Source organism: Dreissena polymorpha, chromosome 1 (genome assembly GCF_020536995.1).
Source record: "Dreissena polymorpha isolate Duluth1 chromosome 1, UMN_Dpol_1.0, whole genome shotgun sequence".
Classification (NCBI taxonomy): domain Eukaryota; kingdom Metazoa; phylum Mollusca; class Bivalvia; order Myida; family Dreissenidae; genus Dreissena; species Dreissena polymorpha.
In genome coordinates this window covers 111005649-111024152 of record NC_068355.1, presented here as the reverse complement: position 1 = coordinate 111024152, position 18504 = coordinate 111005649, and the positions used below count along the sequence as shown (strand labels likewise).

Sequence of the window (18504 nt, the reverse complement as noted above, 5' to 3'; positions counted from 1 at the left end):
TCAATTGACAAATTTGAGTCAATGATATTAAGATTCAAGCAAAACAATGACATCATTTGGTCACTTGTTTACGAAAAAGAAGTGCTGTAAAAAATTTCTTTTCAGTTATTTTGCATACCTAATGGTTTCAACAATGTAGGAAAAACAGGCAATGTGGCCGGATAATTTTATTAGAATGCAGCATTTATATGAAAATTGGAAAATGTAATCATAATTCAGTGGTAAATAAAAGCACATGGCTGAATAATTATGTTTATTGACTTCAAATTCTTAAAAAAACATTTTTTGGAAAAAGAGAAAGATTTTATGTATGTTCATCAGCTGGTCAGTTATATAGATGAAAATTTGAATGTGACTCGTTCTGGAAAAATGGGGCTTAATGAAAATGCGTAAAGTGTCGTCCAAGTTTAGTCTGTGCAGTCTACACAGGCTAATTAGGGACCTCTCTTTCTGCCTGAACTAGATAATTTCTAAGAAGTGCGTTTCTGTAAACAACAAAACAAAAACATAAAAGCAGAAAGAGTTGTCCCTGAGACAACACTTAATACACTTGCATTAAACCTTTTTTCTAGAGCCAGGCTTAAATACATTTTTTCATCAAATGATGTCTTATACCTTTGGGGATGCTCATCTTTTCAGGTTTTCTGAAGGCCCCAAGTATTTGCCTACTGACCATAACTTTCCAGAGCTTATGAGTGGAAAAAGAGTGCAGTTGGTGGTAATAATTTAAATATAAAAATTGTCAGCTTTTTTTGTCAATTATTTCATGACATTCTATGTTATGTTTGTAAAATGTATCTATTTATACATAGAAATGATCAATTACAGTGACTAAATGTTATAAAGTCTTAATTCATGTTCTTAAGTGTTGAAACTGTTTTAATCTATTAAACATGTTAAAATAGTATTAACTAACGTGATTTTTTTTAATCAATTTGAATGTTCTGCCATACATATTATGTGTGATTTTATGCAAATTCACGCAAACTGGCATCACAAATAACAAGATTTTAAACAGCATAACAGTTTTATATTGGTCGTCATAGCATCTCTAGTGTGACACTTGTAAACTATCCGCTAACTGAAACAACTGATGGATGGAATGCTTATATTTTAGTTTGCTCTAGGAAAGTGCGGCTTAATGCATGTGCTTTCCCAAACTTTCTTGTGTAGTCTGCACAAACTTATCAGGGTTTTCACATTCTGCCTACTGGATATTTGGTTAAAAAGAGACTTTCTTAAAACAAATATATCATAGGGAAAGTGTTTAGCCTGGTTAGACTGCATAGGCGAATCTGGGACATGTTTTTACGCACATGCATTTAACCCTGTGGGAATACTAATTTTCTTAATTTCTCTCTCCAGAGCAGCCCTATGTCCCTGGAGCTCCAGTCAGTGGACAGCGCAAGTACTGCAGGGAAGAAACAGAGACGCCTCTCCGCCGGCTCTGGTACGTGGTTTGTCCCTCTACCCATCATGCAGTTCTACCCATCATGCAGCTCTACCCATCATGCAGTTCTACCCATCATGCAGTTCTACGCATCATGCAGCTCTACCCATCATGCATTTCTACCCATCATGCAGTTCTACCCATCATGCAGTTCTACCCATCATGCAGTTCTCAGTTAACTTGTTACTCAGATACGCATTTTGACTCCTTTAAAGTCTTTTAGAAAATGACATTAAATTTAAGACCTTGTTGCAAGATTCAAGTTTGAAAGACTTCAATTCCAAAATTTTGGTACAGATGAACAGCAAACAGCATAGAACCTGAACAGACTGCGATTTACTTGCAGGCTGTTCTGGTTTTTGCTGGTAGATATAGCCATTTAAACTTTGCTACTGAGCTAGAAAGTTTTAAACATGGTTCCTTAACACTGATCTTCAACAGTGGAGTAAACACACTTTCAAGATTGCTTACCATTGCAAAGTAAGATTGGATTACTGTAAGTCATTATTATTTGTAGGAAAATTTTTGTTAATCTTCTGTAAACTGTTCTACAAATAAGAATTTTTTTCGAAAAATCAGCAACCAAATCCTGTTTTTTCAAAATTGGAAATCCACAAATGTACATGTCCAAAAAAAGTCCTTTTTTGAAAAAGTATTGCAGAGGAATGTGAATAATATTGTAATATTATTTTATGATTGGCAGTGTAAGAAATCATTTTAAAAATTGTATTGATGTTGCTCATTTTTATGATGTTTTAATCTTTTTTTTTTCCTTTTTAATTTGTGAAATTGTACACAGGTGATTAGGTATATTCACCTTTTGTAAAAGTGGTTAAGTTCATAAAAACTTTGAAAATAGGCTCCATACCAGAAAGATATGATAAAACTGTATTATTAAGTCCAGCTTAAGTAATATAGTCAAGTTTTCATCACCGGTAATCACCACTAATTCACCATATGGAATGAAATAAAATAAGTCTGGTTTAGGGAAAACTGGGCTTTATGCATGTGCATCTGCACAGGCTAATCAGGGATGACACTGCAGTTGGCTATTATTGAATTTTTTGTTTTAAAGACATCTGTTCTAAATGAATAATCTGGTCCAAACAGAAAGTGTTGGCCCTGTGTAGTCTGTGCAGACTGCACAGGCTAATCCGGGATGACAGTTATGTAAATGCATTCAGCCCAGTTTCCCCAGAACAAGGCTTTAATTTATAACATAACTGTCTGTTTTCAGGTACAGGGTCCAGTAAGTTGCCTCCCATACAGCCGTCCTCAGCCCCCGTTCCACATGTGAAGGAGCGCATGTCGTTCAGGAACCCAAAAGTGAACCAGGACGTTGGATGGGGAGGAGGAAAAAAGCGTGCAAAATAATGTGTTAATGTTAATCAAACATTGATGAAAGATACAGTGGAATCAAATAAACCCTTGGTGTACCTTCAATTTTATTTAAAAAAAAAATATATATAATAAAAATGTTACATTTTCTGTGTATTCGAATATTAGTATGAAATGTCAAATATCTTTAGATGAACAGACTTAACCTTTTAACTCAATATTTCATTTAAAACACCATTTAAGTATATTTAAGACGTTGATATCATAAAACTAGAAAACTTTTAATCTGTTTTCACAATATATATTTTTCAGAATGTATTATCAAATATGAAAATGGATCACTGAAAGTGAATGCGCTAACCTAGTACCTGTTGAATTAAACATCAACATGTTTGATGTGTAAGAGCCAGATGGTTTAATTAAAAAAAATTATGGTAATTTGTTTGATGTGATAAGTGTTGATGTTTGGTGCACATAAAAATCAAACAAAAGACTACATTATTTTAATGTTGACTTGTAACTTGAATGTAGATGCAATGGACATTTAATTTAATTTATCATATATATTCTGCTTATTCTGTAACACATGCTTATTTTTTCAGTGGAACCCTTCTTAAATTGAAATTCCCTGGACCATGTGAACAATCTGGTTAATAGGGAATTCTTATAAAGATGGGGATTTAAAATATTGATATGCTGAAGGTTAAACATATTGTCAATTGTGTAAAAGCACATTAGAGTAATTATCAATTTGTATTGGCTAACACAAAAATAAGAAATTACATTTATCTCACTATATTATCAATATTAAGACATATAATTGTTGACAATTGAGCAACTATTTGATTAGGTTGATTTGTCTACAGGGGACAATTCTACATGATTGCAGACAATTTTGAATCTTACTAATCTAATTGTTAAAATCAAAATGAGTCATGCTCTGTGAGTAGACATAGGCTTATCAGGGACAACACTTTCCGCCTAAACTGGATTTTTTCCTAAGAAGAGACTTTCTTTAAAGAGAAAATATCAGAAAAGCAAAAAGTGTCGTCACTGATAAGCTGGGATGAGCATGACCCAAATATACATTTAAAATACTTTCAAGATCCCTATACCCAACAATGGCAAGTAGTCAGCATTATATAAGCCAGTTTTTCTTAAGTTCATAGACTTGTCCCTGTAAATTTTAACAATCACATTATGGTATATGCTTAGGAAATGCAGGAAAATGTTGCACTGACTGTATTTTTCCTATCACCTTAATACAATTTGTAGTATTTAATAACTTATCATTGCAATTAATTGTCATGAATAAGTTTCCAACTCTTCTTAGAAAGCATCTTATTTAAATAAGCTTATATTATTGGTGTTTATTTTTCAATTATAACAAATGCATGATGTATCTGTTTGCATCATAGATGCTTAAATAAGTGTGCTGGTTTGTTGTTATGTGGTTGATGTGGTGGGTATTACTTTATGTGATTCAGTTCTGTGTTATTTATTTAAAGCTTATGTGATTTAAATTAATTTATCAAATTAACACTTTGTTGTTTTGTCTTGATGAAGAAAGTGGTATTTAAAGTGATAATAACGTTCACAGTCCATCATATTGGATAAGATATCTAGCAATTATCAAACTTATTATACATAGCCGGTTGATGTTCTTTGAAAAAGAATTTTACATCACAAATTTAACAACATATAGTCCTTTAAGAACTTCCCTATCAAATTGATGCTTGGTTTTCTTAAATAAAAAAATAATTCACATATGCATAGTTTATATGCATCAAGTGATCATCAGAATTGATTTATATATATATATTAATAAGCAGCAATTAATTGTTAGCTTAAACAGAATTTTGTTAAAACCTTTTTCGTTACTTTTAGGCAAGTGTGTGGTATTATAAAAAGTATAGCATTATCAAGAGTATCTATTACTTCCAATGACATTGAATATGTAAATTATGCATAGATGGAAATGTTATATAGGAAAGTCACTTGAGGTTTAATAAATTGCTTTATATTAGCATCAGATTTCATTAATGTTGTAATAATTGCTGTAGCAGACTTCATTTTTGGTAAAAACTTCTTTTATAAATTAGTCTTTCTAGTATTTATTTTCTTCTAAGTTCATTATTTTGACAAGACTGACTGCATCAATAACAAAACTATACATTTTACGCATTTGTATGTAAACAAAGCTGCAATTTTTCAACTCTTGCAGTTAGTACCAAAGGCGAATGCTTCATGATGATCAAGATTTCCAAGTAATTTTTGGTAATTTTCCAATCAAGGGACACAACTACGCCTGGCTAAATGGTAGAGGAAAGACGACATAATGTGAATTACGCGTACATGTTTCACAAGCAATGTCACTGACCTGGTAATCGTAATGTACCTTACGTATTCAATTATGGAATGAAATTATTTCACATTATGTGTAACAGGCGTTTAAGTGTTTTCTGTCGTGTACAAAGCATTTATACGTATGGAGTGCCGCAGCACAGACATTCGAAATATTTAAAACTCTGTTAAACACATCTAGATGATAGATCGTTCGCATTTCTTTCGTATCAAGTTTTATATTAAGGAATCGATCGTGTACAACACAGCTATTTGGGTTACGGTTAATCACTGAAAACATTGAGTGTAAATGGAGTATTTTAAAGAGTCATAAAACGCGTTAATCAAGATGTGCATTATAAAAAAGAGACGCAATCATTTATTGGAAATGCGTGAGAATGCACTGTTATGCTCACTATAGTATAATATAGTTCTTTTCAAAGCAGAAATGTGTTATTACAAGTTGCACAATGTTCGGATAAAACCATGTTAGTAATGATCAAAGTTATTGTGAATTTTCGTTTTTCATCGGGCGTCAATTTCACTAGCAGGGTGTGAAAGATGGGGGATATGTATGGTTTAACCGACTTTTTCGGCATGTCAATGGATAACCTACCGGATTTTGTTCAAAAACTGACAGCTGATGCGATCACACCTGGCAGAATGTCAGTACTCTCTGACAACTATGGTGGGTGTACAAGCACGACGTCATGCGCGGACCTGACAGAGATAACTCCCATGTCCAGTGCCAGTCATATGGTCATACCAGTTTCAATACCCAAGCCAGTTTTAGAATCTACCTCGTCAAAACCAAATGATGTCAAACCAAAAATAAAAACAGGTAATGCATGCCATGTTCTTTCAATTTAAGTAGGTATCAAACTCTTAAATTTACATCTTAATGTACATTTCATTATTCCTGATGTTTTTTTTTATTTTTTGACCCCAGTGACCTTGAGGTTGAACTTAGGGTCCACGTTTAGGTTTCGAAATCTGTGATTAGGTTTCGAAAAATGCTCATAACTTCTTTGTCCCTTAAGATATAACCTTCATATTTGGTATGCATGTGTATATGGATAAGGCCTTTCCATATGCACAAAAATTTTGACCCCTGTGACCTTGACCTTGAACTAAAGGTCTGCGTTTAGGTTTCAAAATCTGCGTTTAGGTTTTGAAAAATGCTCATAACTTCTATGTCCCTTGAGATATAACCTTCATATTTTGTATGCATTTGTATATGGACAAGGCTTTTCCATACGCACACAAATTTTGACCCGACCATTATATCAACCAATGTTCCCGAGTAACATATCCGCCAGGGTTTCTTAAAAAAAATTGTATCGATGGAAAAATTTGACTTTACATTCAATATGTAGATGTTAAAATGATATGACCTGGTGCAGTTTGGTGCAATTGTTGGTGCAAAAACTTTTTCACTGGCATACCTTTGAAGAAATTTGTAAATTAAGTGCTAAATATGGGACAAATCCCTGCATCGTCGACTTTAAATAGCTATATTTCAATTAATCCTGAATAATAGTAACCAGGATTTTAGTAACATACATGGTAATACCTCCTTTGCATATACCAAACTATATTTTAATTCAAAAATGCCTTTAAACAATTATAGACCTTGATTTACTTACCCTACCGAAATTCAGCAAAATCTATCGGCAACTTTTCCTAGCACATCCAACTTTTCACAGGATATATATCGGTTTCCGGGGGTGATATAGCAATAGCCAGATGTCATATGCTAGATGTGGTAAGGTAAAATAGATTAAACAAGATACCAAATTATTGTTTTTATTTTTTTAGGACAGTACATGTATATATTTCTTGTGAATTTCGCGTATCATTTGGAAAATATACTTTTTCCTTTGGAAATGGGGCCGTATATCGGCCCTTAACTTGAAAGAAAAAAACAACACTGTTATATTCCCTGATTAAATCCTGAATGACCATACAGTAACTCTTTATTTTAAAGAGTTCACCAAGTATCCATTTTGGTGATGCTAGATACTGTCAGACGCTAAAGCAGCTCAATATCCAGAGATAATTACAGAAAACAATATATTTCATAGGTATTAAATGTGTACAATATCAATCTTGCACTACAGCAAAGTGCAGTAAATTGTTGTCAATGAAGGCCATGCTCTTTACCCTTTACCACTTAAATACGTATTTTGACGCATTTGTAATCGCTCCGAAAGTTACATTTAATTTAAAGTTTAAAAGGCTTCATTTCCAAACCTTAGTTACTGATGAGCAGCAAACAGCATAAAACCTGAACAGAAAGTATTGTCCCACATCGGCCTGTGCTAAATACACAGGCTAATCTGGAATGAAGCTTTAGGCACATGCATGCAAGTCCACTGGATCCAATAATTCCAATGGTAAGCTATCTTGGCAAGACAGATCGTAAATATCAAAAAGTAAAAATTATTTTAAAACTGGTTAAGTTTTTCAATTGTTAAGGATTGGTTAGTTGCCAATCAAACTGCATTCTGTTTGTCATTGTTTTAAAAATATAAGATTTTAAATAATTGTCCAAAAATCAGAAAGCAAATAGTTTTAATATGCATGCATAAAATATAGAATCCCATGAATAACTTTTTCAAACCTCGTACAGAAATTACTGGTTGCAGAATACAAATATCATTCGAATGCAGAATAAAATGTCAATATAATGCAGAATTAAAATGTCATTATGAACTATAATAACATAGTGACAGTGGCTCATGTAACACTGTATCTTCATGATCAAAACAATATGGAAAAGCTTTTCTATGCAGAATCTTTGAAGATTGTAAAAGTATTTTTTATGAAGTATTTTCATTTAAATTTCAAGGTGTAACTTATTTTACATAATTATCAGAACAGATGATCAGATAAACAAAACAGTATTTTTAATTTGATTTGTAACAATGTTTTTCATTTACTACTTAAACTTATTGAATAAATTATGGTTTGATATTATACAATCAATCTTTTGCTTAACTGAATCTTGTAATGCATGTGTTTGTTATGCATCAATAAATTAATTAAAAATTTTGACAATCTATCTTCAAGAAGGGCAAGTAGAGTTTCAAAATAACTTTCCAATTTGAGGACTTTCACTTAATGCAAGCTATCTCTACTTTAATGCGGTCATTTCCCCAAAAATTATGTCAGATTAATAATGTATTGAATAACGTATTATTTTATAACACAATTTTATATTTTTTTTATTGAAAACAGCGCTTTAATTTTGTAAGTATGATGTGTCGTTCACCCAATAAATGACATGTAATAATAGTCTTTTTAAGTCAATTTTTGTAATGTCTGTCAAATTGAAATTACATGGAAATCAACAGCAATTTGCACCTAACCAGGCTCAAAATTATGAAATAATTAAGATAAAATCACCCTTTGATTCACCAGTTTATTACCCCACCAGTTGCAATTCTATTTCAAGTACAGCAAATGCCCTAGGGCAGGATAACAGGACTTAACTGTGTTGCAACTGTCTATAAACCAATACACTGACAGACCTAAATGCACTATTAATGGTCACACTTATTTGACAGTCACTGAATAGCCAGAGGGACTTTGTCCAGAGTTCACTTGGTACAAAAAATGGCCAAATATTTCATGGCAGTATAAGTTATTGAGTGCAGTTTGTATACTATGAGATCATCTCTTTATGCCCATAGTAGTCTTGGTACTGGCTCAGAAATATTTCGTAAATGTTGAGTGTATGTTGATCTGTGTTTTTTATTTCATTTTGGGATGTTATTTAATTTGTGTGGATTTAAACTTATATATTAAATGTAATACTGATATAATATTCCATGCAAGAAAGTACATTATCAAGTTAGACATTGGATTTAACGAATTTGAATAAAGACTTTTGAACTGTAGTGGCAAAGGAAGTGTGAAATGAGAACTTGAGTTCCAACCTGTAGCAGAAGGAAGTGTGAAATGAGAACTTAAGTTTCAACAGTAGCAAATGGAAAATGTAATTATTACTCAATGGAGAAACAGTTCAAATTTTAAAGACTCCATTTTTGTTTAAAGCAAATGTTTTTAATACCGAAACGTCCGTTGTACAAAATTTACATGTTCAACAAAAAAAATTGCTCACACAAATACAGTTGTTCTCTTCAGAAATAATGATTGAAGTACAACTTTTGTTGATGACTCAAATGTTTGGTATTTCAGTCATCATAAAATTATATTCAAGAGGACAGAAAATACTGCGTCCACATTTCTCAGGCCTATATGGTTGCATCTTTTCTAATTACAGCACCCAGCTTTATAACCTACTGACGGCAAGCTAATAATATTCATGCTTGCATTTGTCTCAAAGTGAGCTTGAAGAACTCACTGGATGCACAGACAAACAGCTCAGAACAGAAGTGTTTTTTTTATTGACATATGCTTTTTAAGCTTGTGGTCATTTAACATAGATAGTATAATGCGTTAGAAGTAAAAAAAAAAAGGTGGTATGGAGTGTTCAAAGACTTGGTATAAAGTAACCGAAGGGCCAGCCCAGTCCCAGACATGTTTGACGGCCTCACGCCGAGCAAGTTTCCCTTTCTGCAATCCTGACTTGGCACTAGTACCCCAGGTTGAGGCCACGTCTGATCACTGGCAGGGTATTTATAGCTCCGTGCTGTTCCCTCCAAAATCTGCTAGTGGAGAAGATGTAGAGTATAATGAGGCTTCCTCGACAACCAATCCGGGGCATGCCTCCATGCCAATTTTCAGCGGCAGTCTAGAAGATTTTAATAATTTCTTTGCTAATCGTAAGTTATTTAACCAGTTTTAAAGTCATACTGGTCAATTAATTATTGTTGAGTAAAGTGACAGTGTTGACAGTAAATACAAAACATGTCAGAACTTCCTGAAGAAATGTAGTGAAAAGTTGCCTTTTAACTGAACTTTTTTATGCCCCCGGTAGGGTGGCATATAGCAGTTGAACTGTCAGTCCATCCGTCTGTCTGTCTGTCCGTCAGTCAGTCAGTCTGTCCGCCCGTCCGAAAACTTTGACATTGCCCATAAATTTTGCAATATTGAAGATAGCAACTTGATATTTGGCATGCATGTGTATCTCATGGAGCTGCACATTTTGAGTGGTGAAAGGTCAAGGTCATCCTTGTCAAAGGTCAAGTATATGGCTTCAAAGCGGCGCAGGGGGCATTGTGTTTCTGACAAACACATCTCTTGATTCTAAAAGAAATGGTGTGTAATAATTCTATCTAAAAATATATAAGTTTAATGACATATATTGGCTCTTATTTTATTGGTTTCTTTTTTAAGATGAATATAACATCTAGGCAAAAATGGCTACAAATACAGTCACATTGCCAATAATGGAATGCTAAGCTCTTTTCGACACACTTATTTAACAAACTTCATTTAATTAAATTTAAGTAGGAATAGAAAGAAATTTTGTAGCTTTTTAAATGCACTAAAATAGAATTCATTTAAAGACTATTATTTAAAAAAAAGCTTGCACTTGCCATTTTCCCGAATACTGGAACATCTATGGTAAGGAAATGTGACCTCATGTTTGTACATGAAGCTGTCACTTGGGCCCTGCTTAACTCTTTGCATGCTGGGAAATTTGTCGTCTGCTAAAATGTTGTCTGCTGAATTTCTAAAATTAGCATTTTCTTCGACTTTTTTCAAAGAATACTATCAGAATAGCAAACAGTTTGGATCCTGATGAGACGCCACGTTCTGTGGCTTCTCATCTGGATCCAAACTGTTTGCAAAGGCCTTCAAAATTCGGTTCCAGCACTGAAAGAGTTAAAAATTACCCAGTACATGGATTAAAACAAAGCACATGACTGAAATAAAACATCAATGTTGATCGTTGTTTTCCTTAACAATTATGTACAACAGATAATGATAATGATCAACACGATATAAACATTCTTGAATATTGAGCTAACATGAAAATTACTTAGAAGAGTATTTATTGATAATATTAAAGATTCTATTGCAATATCCACGCCAGATGCAATTGTACATGAAGACTGAATATTTAGTTATATTTATACACTGATATAATATATACAGTGATGTACACTGCATCTACCATAATTATGCAAGTTATCAGACCCTGTTATATAAGCATTATTTGTTATTTTTGTGTGACTAAATTTTCACAAAATTTTGATGACTTATTTTCGGACAGATGCATTTTATACAAAAAGTAAATCAACTTGCCTTAGTTTGGTGACATGTCACACCTGTGTTTTACAAGCCAATGATTGCCATAAAAGGTTGCAGATGATTACAAGAAGTCAGCGGACCATAACATTTGCATAATTTGCCTTAACCCTTTGACCCTCTTGTCATAAGAGAAGTTCATTATCAATTAAAAGTGAATCGGTGTAGAAATGAAGAAATTATAGTTAAAGGCAATTTTGGGTGGGTGTGGCCTATTATGGGCGGGGCGCCCCAGGGTTGGTAATGGGGCCATAGATAGTTGAGATTGACCATATTGTCGTAAGAGATGTTCTGTATCAATTTGAAGTAAATCGGTGTAGAAGTGAAGAAATTATAGTAAAAGGCAATTTTGGGTGGGCGTGGCCTATGTTGGCGGGGCGCCACAGGGTTGGTAATGGTGCCATGCATAGTTGAGATTGACTGTATTGTCATTAAAGAGGTTCAGTATCAATTTGAAGTGAATCGGTGTAGAAATGAAGAAATTATAGTAATAGACAATTTTGGGTGGGCGTGGCCTATGTGGGCGGGGCGCCCCAGGGTTGGTAATGGGGCCATGCATAGTTGAGATTAACTGCATTGTCATAAGAGAGGTTCAGAATCAATTTGAAGTGAATCGGTGTAGAAATGAAGAAATTGTAGTACAAGGCAATTTTGGGTGGGCGTGGCCTATGTTGGCGGGGCGCCCCAGGGTTGGTAATTGGGCCATGCATAGCTGTGATTGATGGTATTGTCATAAGAGAGGTTCAGTATCAATTTGAAGTGAATCGGTGTAGAAATGAAGAAATTATAGTAAAAGGCAATTTTGGGTGGGCGTGGCCTATGTGGGCGTGGCCTATGTGGGCGGGGTGCCTTAGGGTTGGTAATGGGGCCATGCATAGCTGAGATTGACTGCCGTATTATCATAAGAGAGGTTCAGTATCAATTTGAAAGGAATCGGTGTAGAAATGAAGAAATTGTAGTAAAAGGCAATTTTTGGTGGGCCTGGCCTATGTGGCTGGGGCGCCCCAGGGTTGGTAATGGGGCCATGCATAGTTGAGATTGACCGTATTGTCATCAGAGAGGCTCAGTATCAATTTGAAGTAAATCGGTGCAGAAATGAAGAAGTTAATATAAAATAACATAAAAAAATGAGTGAAAATCTCTGACCCGGCCCCGCCCCGCCCCCCATAACTTTTGACCCAGGGGTCAGATCAAAATTCCGTCACTGTCACCGTCGCACATATGCTCATAGCTACCATGTATGTAAGTTTCAAGGTTCTAGTGCTAATAGTGTAGGAGGAGCAGGTGGCCGGACGGACGGAGAGACGCACATCACCACAATATCCCCACTTTTTCTCCCAAAAACGTGGGGATAATAATAATTATTTTCGTCAGCACAGGTGAGTGATAAATCAAAGAGATATAGACTTGTTTTATTTCTTCTTTCATTGCAGACAAACAAATGATATTGGTCTAATGACCAGCGCTATCATAGTCTGAACTGTTTAAGTGCGTAGTATAAAAACTTGAAGATGGTGATCGCGTACGATAATTATGCATTTCATTTTAAAGCAAAACGGAGCAAGTAAGCTGTTTCTGTTAAGCCATTACCATTTACATTGTTCATTATTATCCCCACGTTTTACGGAGAAAAAGTGGGGATATTGTATTGATGTGCGTCTGTCCGTCCGTCCGTCCTGGCCACCTGCTCCTCCTACACTATTAGCACTAGAACCTTGAAACTTACATACATGGTAGCTATGAGCATATGTGCGACGGTGACAGTGACGAATTTTGAGCTGACCCCTGGGTCAAAAGTAATGGGTGTTGGGGCAGGGATTTTCACTTATTTTTATGCCCCCCGGTATGGCGCATTGGCCATAACTTTTGCAATATTGATGATAGCAACTTGATATTTGGCATGCATGTGTATCTCATGGAGCTGCACATTTTGAGTGGTTAAAGGTTAAGGTCAAGGTCATCCTTCAAGGTCAAAGGTAAAAAAAACAAATCGAAGGGAAGTAATAAGCTTTAAAGGGAGGTGAGTAAATAACCTGCCAAATGATATAAAAAAATAAATAAATCAAAGTGGGGCATAGAGTTAAACACTGGGCGGGATCCGCACCTCATCACCACCTTAAGGTAGATAGCACATTAAGGTCTCATTGGCCAACGTGCACGGAACTCTCTTAAAAATTAAAGTATTTGGCGAATACCCGGGAAGCCGGGGTAAATTTGACCTACTTTGGCTCTAAAATTAATCTTTTTCCCCTGAGAGGTCACAGGGGCAGGTCGGGCTACAGTAACCTCGTGAAGAGGCCAGTAGGACCTGCAAATAAACTCTGAAACACACACAGAGTTAAACAGTAGTGGCGCAGAGATGTATTTAGTATTCAATTGTTTGTGTTAACTCATCTGTGAAATGGTTTAGCTCAATCTAATAGGATTATAAAATATTGGCGCAAAGAAGGGACACCTGTATATGAGAGAAGAGATATAATGTAGTCAAGCATAAAAAACATGAAAAACTCATGGAATATAGCCTCAAGAATCTATAAAAGGGCTGAAACTTTCAATTTGTGCAATTACAATTTTAGACTCATTACTGAAAATCTGTCAAAGTGTTCAAGGGGGAAAAATGTGTGAAACAATTTAAAGCAAGATGGACTTTGAACAGGCACATCAAAGACAGACATGAAATTCAACATATTCATTGTTGTGTACAAGATTGCGATAGAAAATTTCTGAGACGCTACTATTTAGTCAACCATTTAACCTCAAAACATAACTTTTCCAAAACAGAAGCAAGAAGATTGGCTATAAGAGAGCATGTTCAGTCATCTCATAAGTCATTCCAATTAGGATGACATGTACATAATTGACTACGTGAAGTTGATTCATTATTAGATTTGTTAGGAGAGCAGGATGAGGAGGAGAAATTAGGGTATAGTCTAGATTTTCACTCATTTTTTAGGTTATTTTACATTAACTTCTTCATTTGTACATTGAATTACTTCAAATTTATACTGAACATCTCTTATGACAATTGGTAAATCTCAACTATGCATGGCCCCATTACCAACCCTGGGGCGCCCCTGTGTCAAAAATGCGGCGTGGGGATACGCGTCGGCCTCTGCCACACCATTTCTAGTTGATTATATATTTTGTTGATGTATATTCCTTGACGACTGCATGTAACTCTGGCGCTAGGCAGCAGTGAAAGGACCTTGTCATGGGTGGCACATGGGCTTTACACCGATAACGCTAACTGTATGGTATTTAGCCTTCGGGTGTTTTGTTTGTCACACTATAAATACTTATCAACTAGACACAGTGAAGGTGAGAAATTCCGGGTCAAACTGAATTTTATGGTGAGCGTGACCTCACTTAATGGGGAAATATTTAAGTCAATGAAAAATAAAATTGGATCCACAGCCGATTTGTGTTAAATTGGACATTGTGATGTAGATGGTCATACGATTGAATTAAACAATGTTGTGAGGGGCAGGTAATGAAAATGTTACACTGTTCAAATTTGAGGAATAGGTAATAGTGGTTCGAATTTAACGCGCAGTGGTCTTGAAGAAACATGCGCAGTGCGCGTCAATAAGGACATGTAAGGTACTTGTGTTATTTATGGTTAACTGGTAGTTACCTGGTACCTGTACCCAGTAAAATATATTACCCAATAAACTGAAAATATGAAAACTTAACAACTTTTTTCAAGTAATGTATATTTATTAAAGTAGCAGTTGTGATATTTTAATTTATATAAACTCACAATTGTAAAAAATACGGTATTTTAGAACTTTTCTTTTTTCTTCAAGTGCCGTTGACGGTCCCTTTAAGTGCTAATCCTTGTTCTCTTAGCTCTAAAAATAAATCTTAAAATATCTGTCTGAAAAACAAAATCAAACTATCTTTCTGTCAAACAAAATCAAACTGAATGGAATTATTTTAAATTAATTGCAAAATTATCCTTAAGTAATTTATACAAATAGTGTGGTATTCACAAGCACACTGTTGCACATTTTTGCATAGGTGAGGTTATGCCCAGGAATATGGGAACATATACCATGCATTTAGTATATTGTGTCTTCTAATTTGTTTAGTATCTTAATTTTGTGATACAAATTTTAATATGTGAAAACTAAGAGTAATTACAACAATTAATTGGATGTTAATTGAACTCCAAATATAATTAAATGTAATGACCAATTAAACATATATATATATATAATTTCTATAACATAAACACAGGAATGGTTCTTGATAAATAATACTAGACCCTTATCACAATAAGCAAAATTTGATAAGAGTGCAAATTCCCATGACTAGCAGAACTCCAGAGAGAGGCTGAACGTGATGACAATTTTCTGTAAGTGCAAAGCAACACCGTATCTGATTTCAACCCTTCACGCTTTTGAATATTCGGTGATGTAACAATATCGTTAACATAAGATGACATTTTCAGAATTAGTAGCCAATATATACATACCATTTTAAGTGTCAATAGATGAAATAAATTTTCATGATTAAAGTTTTTGTTTTTATTCAATTGTTTGCACAAATTCTGACACTATTCGGTTGAGCATTTTTAATTGCGGTGATTAATCAAAGATTTATCAATTATCTTGTTTACTGATAGATCTGTGGTTAAATTGCCAATGTGTTGAGCACAAACCCATTATCTTTTTATAATCAGAAACTGTGCCGATAAATACTAAATAAAATCATGGCGTCATAAACCACAGGTGGCAGATGTCTGTCATTCATTAAACACAATTTATAATACCTCCATGTCTTCTCGAGGTAGTAGTAGTCATTTCTTGCAGTAATTTTATAAATGCCAAATACTCAACTGTTGCTTATATTAGATAGCTCGTTTTTCACGTGTATGTAATAACTTTTCAATATTGTCATTCACTGTTAAAAAAACTCATTGTAAAATAAAATTATCACATCATTTAAATAGTGTCATGTACTTCACTTTTTATAGTGCTTTGTCTTATGGTTGATTCAATACATCTCTCACACCTTACATAGTTCATGAAAACTAACACACGCCAACACACCCATACCTTTGATATTGATAGTTGTATAATTATAGGTTATTAGACGTTTCACTGTACAATACGGAGATATATTTGGACGAGCACACAGTTTGACGTCATATTAACGGCTCGTCCAATATGACTTCAAACTGTGTGCGAATCCAAATATATCATGTTTATATTACAGTTTTAACGTCTAATAAGCTTTTTATTCTATATCCCTTTCTTCAGCTCATTGTTTCATTTTAATTTTGATTTTATAATGCTTTAATTGCATCTATGCTATTTTCAAGACAAGCGCCCGTGTGAGTCAATTATAGTACATTCGGATACTTTTTCTCGGTAACGGCTTTTATCGTTATAAAACAATTGCTTAGTGCACTTGTACTCAACTGTCCAATATGGAAAAAATACAGACTTTTTGGATCCAATACCGGAATATATTGGACGGTCACGTGGTACATATGAAGAATGCCGATTGGATGAATTTATTGGATATCATATAGAATAATACTTTATATTGTATTTGTGGCTAATTTCTATCTTTGTTTTGAGCTATTGTCACCCTTTAATCTTCAGACCACCTTTACTCTGATCTTTATTGGTTACTGGTACTTTTTATGACCCTGGATTGATAGATCGGGGGTTTATTGTTTTTGTCCTGTCTGTCTGTCATTCTGTCCCAAAACTTAAACATTGATTAAAGTTTGATAACTTTTGCAATATTGAACATACCAACTTGATATTTACCATGCATGTGTATCTGATGGAGCTGCTCATTTTGAGTGGTAAAAAGTCAAGCTCAAGGTCATCCTTCAAGGTCAAAGGTAAAAAAAAAAAAATCATTTCTCCATTTAATCTCTTACTTACTTCTCGTTGAGCTGCTCATTTTGAGTGGTGAAAGGTCAAGGTCAACCTTAAAGGTCAAAGGTCAAATGTATGGCTTCAAAGCGGCGCAGAAGGGGGCATTGTGTTTCTGACAAACACATCTCTTGTTTATAATGAAATACAATAAATACTCACTAATATTACTAAATATTATGTTGTTGAATTATTATTTTGGTGTTAAAATGTTAATTTTATAATTACTTAGCAATTTATTGACCAAGCACATAATATAATGATGTAATAACCATCCCCTATATAATCAATAACAATCAACTGCTTTAAAATAATTGATATTCCCCATCATTAATTTGCTTACCATATGAAATGAATTATATCATGTTCAGCCTTTAATTGTTCTGAAATTCAAGTGTCACATGATATCTATAAATAGTTACAGGGTTAGTATTGTAAAACTGGTCTATTCTGTTTTACGTTTAATCCAGAACAGCATAATAAAATCTAATTTTGGGCAGGCCCCATTCCCAATAAAAAAAAGAGTATATTTTCCCATATGGGACCTAAAAATTCCCAATTGAATTCAACATTTAGTTCCATCTAGTTCTAGAAGTTGAACCATATTAAATATGATATTGAAAAAACTGATTTTCAATTTTGAAGCATTTTTTTAGCAAACAACACTATAAATTTTAGTCAAAACACTGTGATTTTTAGTATTGAGTGATAGCTCACATCTAATGTAGAGTGAGTTTTGCAAGTCAGTCTGCTGTTAACTACTGCTCTACTATGCTAGGAACGATAACCACAGCATCTGCCTGTTTATAGTTCACCACTGGTACACTGCAGTGTGTGTATGTAATCAATAGTGTATAACAGCTTGTAAGACAACATTGGCCAGTCTAGTGTTTAACAGCTTGTGTGACGATATTGGCCAGTTTATAATTGAAATCTGTGCATACATGTATTGGCTGCTTTCAGGGAAAATGGGGCTTGATTCAAATCAAATAAGATTAGCCTGTGCACACTGATTAGCCTGTGCCATGGGCACAAGCTAATCAAGGAAAACACTTTCTTATTGTATGGTGTTTTTCGTTTAAAGAAAGTCTCTGGTACTGGAATGACAATTAATGCATATGCATTAAGCCCTGTTTTCCCAAAATGAAGCTTAAATTATCTTTTTTATTAATGATGTGAAAAAAAAGCACATCTCGACCAGTGCTTTTACACTGTTTATAAATTTGAATGTTTTGTGTTCATTTCAAACTTGCGGTA

The 18504-nt window shown here is 34.2% G+C and overlaps 2 protein-coding genes across 5 annotated transcripts in view; both read left to right on the top strand.

Annotated features, from left to right (window-relative positions):
- The window catches only part of LOC127844312 (leucine-rich repeat and IQ domain-containing protein 1-like), a 49791-nt gene extending 45463 nt beyond the window's left edge, over positions 1–4328 (top strand). For both annotated transcript variants that reach the window (XM_052374427.1, XM_052374424.1), the window contains exons 31-33: positions 640–718; positions 1366–1450; positions 2688–4328. In XM_052374427.1, coding sequence (XP_052230387.1) covers positions 640–718; positions 1366–1450; positions 2688–2824 — 301 coding nt within the window. In that variant the 3' untranslated portion in view covers positions 2825–4328. The remainder of the gene's footprint in view (positions 1–639; positions 719–1365; positions 1451–2687) is intronic.
- Positions 4329–5177: 849 nt separating this feature from the next.
- Positions 5178–18504, top strand: part of LOC127844417 (ecdysone-induced protein 78C-like) — a 120319-nt gene continuing 106992 nt past the window's right edge. For all 3 annotated transcript variants that reach the window (XR_008032721.1, XR_008032720.1, XM_052374591.1), the window contains exon 1: positions 5178–5972. Coding sequence is in view for 1 of the 3 variants with exons in the window: in XM_052374591.1 (XP_052230551.1) it covers positions 5693–5972 (280 nt within the window). In the remaining 2 variants the exon portion in view is untranslated. The remainder of the gene's footprint in view (positions 5973–18504) is intronic.